Source organism: Pyrus communis, chromosome 11 (assembly GCF_963583255.1).
Source record: "Pyrus communis chromosome 11, drPyrComm1.1, whole genome shotgun sequence".
NCBI lineage: Eukaryota > Viridiplantae > Streptophyta > Magnoliopsida > Rosales > Rosaceae > Pyrus > Pyrus communis.
In genome coordinates this window covers 15,255,036-15,266,582 of record NC_084813.1, presented here as the reverse complement: position 1 = coordinate 15,266,582, position 11,547 = coordinate 15,255,036, and the positions used below count along the sequence as shown (strand labels likewise).

General features: G+C 36.9%; 1 protein-coding gene across 1 annotated transcript; it reads left to right on the top strand.

Annotated features, from left to right (window-relative positions):
• LOC137709065 (uncharacterized) lies at positions 1-3,426 on the top strand (the record flags this gene model as incomplete). The annotated part of the gene is made up of 4 exons (XM_068448205.1): positions 1-574; positions 1,043-1,430; positions 1,613-1,694; positions 3,046-3,426. Coding segments are annotated over 4 exons (1,269 nt in total), but the record flags the coding sequence as incomplete, so codon positions are not given.
• Between the last annotated feature and the right edge of the window lie 8,121 nt (positions 3,427-11,547).

Below are 11,547 nucleotides of genomic sequence, written 5' to 3'. Positions count from 1 at the left end.
TTCCTTTTTTGTTTCCTGTTGTTTTTGGTGTTTGTGATTCAGGAACCGCCATTGGAGAGCAACCCAAGCTTCTATGGAAAAACCAGTAACAATCCATTTGCTGACACATTTCCAGATCCTCTCTGCAAGCTCAACCTCAAGGAAACCTCTGATTTTGTCAAGTCACTCCCGGTCCCAAGAAATGTCACGTCAGCACAGCGGAGGGAGGGAGGAGTGAGCTCTGTGACACAGAGGAGAGCAGTAGAAGCTCCTCCCACTCCTGGAAGGCCAGTTTTCTGCTTCTCAGTTGGGAACTTTTCGAGAAAGAGCTTTCCTTCAAAGTGGGATGATGCTGAGAAGTGGCTCATAAGCACTTCCTGCCAAGAATCTCCTGCTCACACCATCAAGCCACAATCAGATTCCACAAATATTTTTAACCCAAAACAATGTGAGGTTTTTGCTGAAAAATCAAGGGTCACAGAGGATAAGGTCTCAAAGGTGGTCTCAAGCTTCCAAAGATGTGTTTCTCTGAACAATTATCAATCTGCCAGAGCTTTCAATGGGGTCTCAACCTCAGCTGATGTGCTTCTAAAAGGTTAAATATTTTACTTCAACTTTTGTGGAAGCTTCTCACCTGTTGGTGTTTGCATCACATGCCCCCCTTGTTGATCCACCTTCATCTTCCCGCCCCGGCCCCGCCGGGGGGGGGGGGTGGGTGGCGGCGTAGAATCTAGTTTTTACCTTCTATCTTTCATTTTCTGGAAAACACACAAGAATTGTTCAAAGTTTACTAAGCATCTGCTTATGCAAAGAGAATTGGAGTCTTTAAATCTTCTAGCTGAAATAGTTACTGTTACATTGAAATTGCTTAATTTGATCGTAACCAAATTTCTATGAACTGAGTTAATTTGTATTACAAAACTGAAATTTGGGTTTTGTTTTGTTTGTGCAGATAAGTTTGTCAACGACATAGAACCAATTTTACCCAATTCCAGGTACTTAGAGCCAACTAAAGAAGGTTTTCTATTCAAAAACTCGGCCTGTGATGCCATAAAAGATGCAGGCAGCGGCACAGAAGAGGCTCATCATGTACACCATCGAGATGCCGGCACAGAGATGACTCCTCTTGGAAGCTCCACAACTTCGAGGTGCCCTACGCTGTTCAAGTGCTCATCTCCCGCGCGCCACAACACACCTGCAAATAGGTCAGGGCCATTGGCATTGGGGCACTCTAGCAGCACCAACAACACCATTGACATTGCCCAGCTGCAGGAGTGCCTCGGGACACAGTACGATTCAGTTCAATCGAACTGGAGCTCAAGGGAAGAAGAGGAAGTGGAAATATCGAAAAGCTTGAGACATTTTGAAGCAAGCAATCCGCGGGGAGAAAGAATTTCTGAAATTAGAGCTGCTGCATGGGAAGGGGAAGAAAATAACAAATGCTGCCTTAGGTAATAACTGGATGTTAAACCACATTTCTTTTGAGTTTTAAGAGTAGTTTTGCAGGTGGTGGGTAAGGCCTTCATTTTCGATGCACTCCATCTAGGGTTTAAACCCTCTTCCCGTCTTTTACTCAAACTTAGAATAGGAATATCGTTTGTAATAAAAAAATAAATGTGTTTTTAATGTACAGGTATCAGAGAGAAGAAGCAAAAATCCAAGCTTGGGTCAACCTCCAAAGTGCAAAAGCGGAAGCTCAGTCAAGAAAGCTTGAGGTACTTTTGTCATTCTGTTATTATATCCTTGGTGGAATCTTACTCTAGCAGGTTTTTGTTCTTTAACCATTTGTTGCTTTTGCACGGCAATTCAAATGCAAGCATTACAAACATGAGATGTGAACTTGAATACTGATGTTGCCTCCCTTTGCTGTTTTTCTGTATGATTTTCTATTAGAATAGGGAAATAATTGGAAAATATACAAAAGTTGAGCTGGTTATAAACGTTTAATAAGGAATAAAAAAAAAACCGAATAACACTGACGTCACATCAATAAAGGGGCACACAAACCCTGGTTTAAATACGGTTTATTCTTGGATGGTAAATGATTTTCACACACTTATTTTCTGCTAATACACCCGGTTTAATTTTATCCCTTAATTCTTCCTTAATTTACTCAATACAAAGACCACAAATAAAGTATGCTAAAATCATTTCCCTTCTCGATTTAGTGATCCTCTAATTCTATTTTTGATTAAAAACTTATAATATTTTCTATTTGTCTGTATTTACTATAATAATTTTCCAACTATTGTAGATTCCATATGATGGATCCACGAGCTGGCATTTCAAGTTATAGTGCACTTTTGCTATTTGGTTATCAAACATATTACTAAGTGGTTGCATTGTCAAACTGCAATGGTAGGAAGTGCATTACTATATTGGTTCTGGTTGGATTAAGGTTATTGTTTTGTTGGCATCCTACTTCTCGAGCCACCCGTCGCTCTTGGATGCTACTCTTCTTTTGTATTTTACACTGGACTCTGGTCCACTTCCATTGAAGTGCGTTTTGCTTTATATAATATGTAGTTTCTATGCATGCCAAACCTTTAAAGCAAAGAAGAAAGCTAGAAGTCATCACCCCCACATTTTAATACTGGCAAGTAGCATTCCCATGTGGAAGTAGCAGCATTTACAAATCCATAGGGAATTGGAGAGTATTTACTTTAATTGGGTTGGAAGCTTGGTTTTTTGTTCTTTCCTATATTCGTTATAGATTAGTGAAGATGGCACTATTCAGTATTCAGTATTACAGTCACACTATTTTGTAGCATCATCAATTCATTATTGTTATAACTTGGATTTTTATTTGTTAATACCATACTCTTTGTGTCCTTGACCTACGAATCATGTTCAATTTAGTAACAACACATGACAGCGTAGCGGTCATCCTAACATTTCACATTTTCTCTTTTTTATACAATTAATATTCTGCTTTTAACTCGCCTGCATAGTGGGAGCTCATCAACTCTACACATTGTAGTCAAACTCACGTCTGCAAATTTCTCCCTTTTCACTTGAACTTCATTGTAGTTAACTGGCTGATGCATTTTTTGTATTGGATTATAGGTGAAAATACAGAAGATGAGTTCAAACCTGGAGGAGAAGCTGATGAAGAGGATGGCAGTAGTGCATACAAAAGCTGAGGAGTGGAGAGCAACAGCGAGGCAGCAGCACTCTGAACAAATCCACAAGGCCACCAACAATCCACACAAAATGATCACAAATAGGCACAACCCACATTTTTCTGGCCACATTTCTTGTGGCTGCTTCCCTTGCAGTAACATTAAGTAACAATCGAGGTCATCAAAGAAAAAAATGCAAAAAATATATATTCTTAATTTGTACTACTACTTAGTCTCACAGATAAATCAGAACTACATATTTTAAGAATGAGGCTCCATTGTAAGTCCAAAAAAGAGTAGTAGTGGCTGCAACACTAGGTCATTTTTTTTTACTTTAGAAGGGGAAATCGAATCTGAATTAGAATCTACAATTAACTTACGAACAAGGGAAGTGATTTTCGTATTCCTGCTCTTCCTCCTGTACTTTGTGTGAGGATTGAATAAATAAAGGAGGATTGATGGATGTGAAATGCATATAGGCGTGAGTGTAACAATCACTACTTGGGGTTATTTTCGGTACAATTGGATCACTAATTGGGTTTCCATTTTCCATTCCAAAAAGTTTAGATCGGATGGAAACACTATTTTTAATTCGGATTAGAAATTTTACGGCGGAATTGAAAATTCAAACTTGCACCCCTAATCACTACCAATGAACAATGTCTTAATCAAGTATTGAAGGATAACCTGTAAATGACATTTCATTAATCCAATATTTGGTTAAGAGCATTTATCTTTATAAATGAAGTATTGAGTCTAATTTTTTTACTTTCCAATATCGCTTGTATAAAGAATTTGTGTTTTTTGGTCCAAGTCAAGACTGTTGGTGAAAGTAGCAACCTTGCATGTGCTTATAAGTAATTTGGCTACTCCTTATATTGTCAATTGATTTTACGGTGAAACCACAACTTTCTTCATTGTATTAGAGTCAGTTGTACCACATGTGAAGCCCAATGGCCACACACTTTCCACACCACCCCGCTAGTATGGTCCACGTGTTAGGCTAGAAAATTCCCCACACATGAGTGAATTCCATATTAGTAGAAGGAGTAACCTTACATGTGTCTACAAGTAGTTATCAAATGACGGTAACGACCCCAAAAACAAATTAAGGCCAAACTGAAACACATTTTCTTCTTCTTATTAACGACTTGACATTTATGGCTCGTTTACTAATTCGGAATCAGATTGAGAGGAATTGAATTGAGAAGGAATCAGAATGAGGTGGAATCAGAATTAGATTTCTGTTGAAGTTGTTTACTAAAACTGTTTAGAATCGAAGTACAAATGATGCATATTCTATATTAGTTGTTTACCAGTTCATATGAATCGGAATCAAAAATAGTTTGATTACTAAAATACCCTTGTACAAAACATATTTAACTTTTATTTAAGTAATTAATAATACAATTATTTTGTATATATAAAACTAATACAATTATTTATCATAAAAAAGCCTTTAATTACCATATAAAAAGCCTTTAATAATACAATTATTTTGTATATATGACACTAATACAATTATGTATCCTTAAAAAACATCTATTTACCATATAAAAATCCCCCACCATATATCAATTCTATGAACGCCTTCAATTAAACAACGAAATTAACGAAGGCCCTCCCCCTCCTCTCCTCGCCCTCTAAAAATCCCCATCTTTCTTCCCTCATTCTTCTTCCCTTATGATTCTCCTTCTTCTCCTCCAATTATTCTTTCTCTTCTTCAAATAACTAACTAATTCCAAATATTTATTTATCATATTGGTTGTGGATGCAACGCCTTCCTTTGATTGACAAATCTGCACCTGCAAAATAATAACACCTAAGAGAGAGACAGAGACAGAGGACCAATTTGCTCCACATTGATCCTCTGTCTGTCTCTCTTATGTCTGCTTCTTCACTGGCTTTTGATTTGAAACCTGAAGGCACTGGGTGCTTTGCTACGAAGACGACATTGTTGAAAAGGCTAGAAGGAGAGGAGATAAGGGTATATTGGGTAGAAAAAACTGATTCCGGCTTGAGGCTTTCTTCCGGAATCCAAATACCACCTATTGGTTGGTAATTTGATTCCAGGTAAATCAGGGATTTGATTCCCTATTTTTTATGGGCCCCATAAACAATTTCATTCGCCCAATGTCAGTAAAGAAAGAACTTGTAGCTCGAGTTATTGAAACCATATATTTACTTTGAGGTCTTATATATATACTTTTTGCACCGGAGTCCCAATTACAATTTTCACCCTTTTTTGAGTATACTTTAAATAAAGATCACATGAGAGCAGAAGGTTAGAGTGGACTCGGAAAACATCTGAAGCCTGCAAAGGCGAAGTGTGGAAAGCAGTGTTGTCTCCGTGCTGTTTCTTTGTTATTTGGCTTGTTGGCTTATTACCTCCAGAATCTAAGAACACCACAATATCTTCCTCCTGCCATTTTTGGAACTTGGAACCTCTGGGACCAACCTGTAACCTATATACATGCATGCAGCCATGCACGAGAAGAAAGAACAGGATATATACTTTTACCACTAACAAATGGCAAAGAGAGATTTTGGCACAATAATAATTTGATTTCTTTATGTGCGCAAGGAGACCAAAGGTTTGATATCTTTTGATGATAAAAGCTGCACCAGTTTGTCTTAAATGACCTAACTATTTCAAATGTGATTGCTTTTCTGGTCACTCTTGCAGTTGCAGCAAAAGGTTGGCGATTGGGACTTGTAAGACAGTATTTGTAATTTATTTATAAGGATCAGTTAGATAACTCACTTTATTTTGAAGTTATAACTCATCTTGTCCAGTTCTGTTCATCTCATATTTTGACACAACAAACAACGAATTGGACTCTATTTTAATTGATCACAATATGTTCCATCCAGCCCACCAAACGAGATCTTAAAGTTTTTGAGTCTAATATTGGTTAGCAAGTTTAGTAATTCTATGTTTTGCGGAGATAAACTTACCTATAACATTGTATCACAATGGTGATGACTCATTCTCTTAAAGTTGTATTGGTGGTATTTGTTGGAGGAAATGGATCCTCTCCGAATCCCTTCCTCCTAATCCACCAAGTCTGGGGATCCAGGCCGTTGAAATTTAATCCAACGGCTACAAACAGGAACGCACTTTAAAAGTTATAATAACTTTACTGTTGGATCAACTTTTCAACAGTCCAGATCCCTGGATTTGGTGGATTAAGAGAAAGGGATCCAAAGAGGATCCCTTTCCTTCGTTGGACCACTACTTGGTCTTCATAATTGAGTATGACTCATATATTAACACCAATATACAACAAAAGAGCTTCTCTCAAAAGTCATATATATATGGGTTAGAATCCAAAAACACATGCTTTTGACACATATTTTGACTCTCATTTTGTAGAAGCTCATTTTGTAAATTTAAACAATTCGTACTGTATATAATTTAATGCATCATTCATAAATCATCCTTAAAAAAAATTAGATAAATTCAAAATCACTAAGACATTTATTTATAGTGAAGGACATGAACAAACATGGTTCTAAAAAACACCAAATTTATTCCAACGGTCATATAGTTTTCGATTTTGGGTATTTTTAGTAGACATAATATTTGAGGTAAGACATAGAAGATAAACGGTTGAATCATTGGAACTTATTACAGAGTGAGCTCCACAAAAATGTGTCCCTAAATCCTAAACCTGTATATAATGGTGGCAACGTGTATTCTTTGATTTGTATAAATTCTACTGAATCATAGGGTTTAGCCATTAGTGAAGAACACCTAACATAGAACAAGTTCACCATCATTTAGTGTGCCGAACCAATAATACATTATCACGTAGGGAAAAATTTATACATGACAATGCATTATTAAATAAAAGACATCATGTGTCGATGAGCCCGTTCTATATAAGTTTTTTTTTCTTCTGTCCACGTGCAAAACCCTCATAAAAAGCCAGTAAGGCATGACCATCAACTTTAAGGACCAATAACTTTAAATTTTGACTACTTAAAGATGTGATATTTTAATTACCCCCTTCGATTGCTACCTCAGTTTATAACTGTTTAATCATGAAGATGAAAAGGACCCGTCACCAACGACGTTGTTTGCCCCGACTCTGAAGAAAATATCTAATGGAGATGTATGAGCGAAATAGAAAGAGTGATGACATTCTCTTTGGGCCTTGGCTTTGAAAGCAAGGTGCCATGTTTCCTGTTCTTCCAAATTTCTTAAACCATGTTAGTTTAATTTTAGTGGTTGTTTGTTTAGTGGGGTTTCGGCTACAATGCCACTCAATAGTACCAGTTATATGCAAAGACTACCCGTTGGAAGGATTCATTAGATTCATATATCCAATATTTAGTTATTAACCAGCCTCATGCACGCGTTCATGCGCGGGCATAAGGCATTTTTTTGAATCACGGCATGTTACGCGCGACTTACAGGTTTTAAATTATGTTAGAAGAAAAGTCAAATATTTGAAGTAAATGAATAATCTTAGATCATGCTAGAATAAACCCCTCATAAACCAATTAAAGTAGCTGAATTTATATATAAAATCAGTTTCTATAGAATTTATATTAAGAATAGAGAAAATAACATTTAATAAACAATTAATTGAATCACATTATTGTTAGCTCATTGTGGGGCAAAGCCCACCCCTCCCCTTTAGTATAGATAATATTGTTTGTTAAAAAAAAAAAAAAAAATTCATTTGAGAACTAATTTAATCATATTATTATTTGCATGCAAAAGACTTTTTTTTATAACTGGCATTACAGGTCTCTTAAGATGTTTTGAACGTGTTTAAAATAGAGATAATAATATTTAATAAACAACTAATTGAATCACATTATTGCTAATCCATTATGACACTATGCCTACCAATTTCCCCTTAGTATAAATAATATCGTTTGTTAAAAAAAAAAAAATCATTTGACAACTAATTTAATCACATTATTATCCGCGTGTGAATTTATAATCGGCGTTACACGCCTCTTAAGATGTTTTGAACATGTTTAAAAATAGATAAATCGAATCACATTATTGTAGTCTATTGTGAGATACTAATTAAAACAAAAAATAATAAAAAAAACCACAAAATCATTAATTATTAAAAAAAAATAGTATTAAAATGATGAAAATGCCCTTGCATTATTTTGGGATGCCTTTGAAGTTTTTTGTTTTGGGGGCATTTTTGTCCAATAATTTTTGGTAAAGCATTATGACATCAAAACACTATTCACCGTTTGTGTTCTCTTTATATATAACTAGCCTTCATCCACACGCTCACGCGCGTGCAGAAGACATTTTTTGAATCATGGTATGCTATTTATGACTTATATGTTTTAAATGTATTTATATGCGTAAATTAACAAAAGGAAAGTCAAATATTTGAAGTAAATGAATAATTTTAGATCATGCTGGAAGAAATCCCTCACAAGCCAATTAGAGTAGCTGAATTCACATAATAAAATCGGTTTCTATAGAATTTACGTCAAGAATAGAGAAAATAATATTTAATAAACAATTGATTGAATCATATTATTGCTAACCTATTGTGATAATATTGTTTATTTAAAAAAAAATTATTTGACAATTAATTTAATCACATTATTATCCATGTGCGAAAGACCTTTTTTTATAACCGGCATTACATGTAACATCCCGTCCCGAAACTAACGAAACGTACGTAGGAATTTACGATTTTACCCCCTAGTTCGTTTTATCACATTAGTGTTGTGTTGTGTGGTGTTGTAGGACCACACACACTCATACCCTCTCTTTCTCTCCCGGGATTCCCTCCCTCTTTCCCTCACTTTTTGTCTCTCTCTCTCTCTCTCTCTCCCCGAGTTCTTCTTCTTCTTCATTCAACATACGGACACACACACAAACATACTCAAATCTTCACGAATCAAGAAACCAAGACCACCCTCGTGCTCGTGAGGCTGAGAGGAGTTCAGTGGTGCCATTTTCAGGTAAGAACTTCGACGGTTTCACGTCAATATCGCCATGGCCGATTTGAACACTGTTCATGCAAGATTAATCTAGTTAGTTTTTGGACTTTTGAAGCTTGTAGATGTCTTAGTGAGGTCCCAAGGAACCTCGGAGCACTTCGTTGGACGAGTTTGGACGTCGGGATCGTCCTGTTCAAAGTTGGCCGGTTTTTGAAGTTGTGGACAGGTATGATCTAGTGAGTTTTAGCTTTTAAAAGTGCTCTAACGTTGTTCTACTAGTCCTAAGCTTCATTTTGGTTCAAAAATCATGAAAATTGGTTGAGAAACGAAGGAGAAAACACGGTTGGAAATTTTCCCAGTTTTCCGGCGCCGTCGCCGGCGCCGGAGTCTCGCCGGAGAAGGAAGGAGAATATTCCGTTAAGTTTAACGGAATATTCCTAACGGCAGTGACGGCGTCAGTTAAGTTTGACGAAATATTCCGTCAGTTTAACGGAATATTCCTGACGCCGTCAGTGTGCATGGCACGTGGCCGCGCGTGGGGGGCGCGTAGGTCCGTGCCTATTCAGGCGCGTGGGGGCGCGTGCGGGGTCAAAAAATTATTTTAAAAATATGGGTGTGATCTTGAGGTTGTGTAGAGCACGTTGGTATATTCAATTGTCCATTTTGAGCAATGTATGAGAAGTTATTACGAGAAGTTGGTTATGTGCTTTTAAATTAACGTTTTCGTAGCTTTTGCGCGTATAGGTGATACGTATTCCGAGGACGAGCGTACGCACTCGAGGCAGGGGGGCTACGACTCTTCCACTTATCAATGAGTGGGCTTTTGGTTTTCCGTATATACCTATATACATATTAATTCCCAGAAAATTAGTATAAATGCTTATTTGTTATATGTCACTCCTTTTATATAATTGGTGGTTATGCATGATTAGTTGCATATACGTTATTTATATATTCAAATATGCATATGTCTATATATGTGTATTTGGTGATGTGGACGCACAGGTAAGTGCCAGGTAAGTGGTATTCATGTTTGTATTCAGTAGTAGCTTGAGATGATTAGAGAGCTCATAATCTGTACCCCGGTGTTAGTGCTCCCGCCCGAGGCCAGGGCATAGTCCTTCACGTGATGTTCACCCGCACCACACGCTCAGCTTGGATCCAAGTTAGGTGCATAGGCTTGTCGTACAGACCACATTAGGTGGTTCCGACTCGTAGGTGACCCGCGATTATTCGCACAGTCTTCACGTGATCGTAGCACTAGAGCGTATATATGATATACCTAGTCTTGTCGTACATACCACGTTAGGTGGTTCCGACTCGTGTGCAGATTCAGTTATTGAGTTGAGATTGGAGCTCTATATGCAGCCGTACAGGTCACGTTAGGTGACTCCCGGCTGCCAGATTATATGTTATTGACGTGAATTACGTTTGAGCATTTACATTTGATTATGAGATTCCATTGTGGCATATTCTCGAGCATGAATGGCATATTTTGGAGCATGATTGGCATATCTATACATACGTATATATGTTCATTTTCTGGGAAGTATACAGGTTTTACGGCGAGGGGTTAGAATGTATTTTGCTAAAGAGTTTTCAAAGAGCTTTGTTTTTGCCCACTCACGCTTTTGTTTTTGCGCCCCTCCAGGTTCTAGTGGTCTAGCAAGTTCGGTGGTTTATCCCAGAGGGCGTCCCGACATTTCTGACAGACACTCACCATTGTAGGGTCACCTTCGGGTGTATATATGTCGCATTTTTCCTTCTTGACTGCTGTAGACTTGCTCTGAAATTGTGTCTCACATACAAACACATACACTAGTACTTTGTATGCTAGTTAGTTTTTAATTATTCGTACTTTTATATTACTATCTTAATAGCTTCCGCACGCGCACATGGCTACGTCACCTTCGAGTGACGGCCAGCACTCCCTGATCTCGGTCAGGGTGTGTCATTACACGCCTCTTAAAATTTTTTAAATTGTTTAAAAATACAAAAAATAATATTTAATAAATAACTGATTGAATCACATTATTGCTAGCCCATTGCGAGGCTAAGTCCACCTCCTTCCTCTTAGTGTAGATAATATCGTTTGTTAAAAAAAAAAAATCATTTGATAACTTATTTAATCACATTGTTATCTGCGTGCGAAAAACCTTTTTTATAACCTGCATTATACACCTCTTAAGATGTTTTAAACGTGTTTAAAAATAAAGAAATTGAATCACATTATTGATAGCTTATTATGAGGTACTAATTAAAAAAAAGCACCAAAAAGTAAATTATTAAAGAAATACTGTTAAAATGACAAAAATGCCCCGACCTTTGAAGTCTTTTTGTTTTGGGGGCATTTCTGTCCAAATATTTTTGTTGAAGCATGATGACACCAAATCACTATTCATCATTTTCATTCTCTTTATATATAATAGATAGATATTTCGGACCACTTAAACGATACATACCATGTAAGAAAAATTGTTGTTCAGTGTGCCATTAGTGAAAAAGTTCTGTA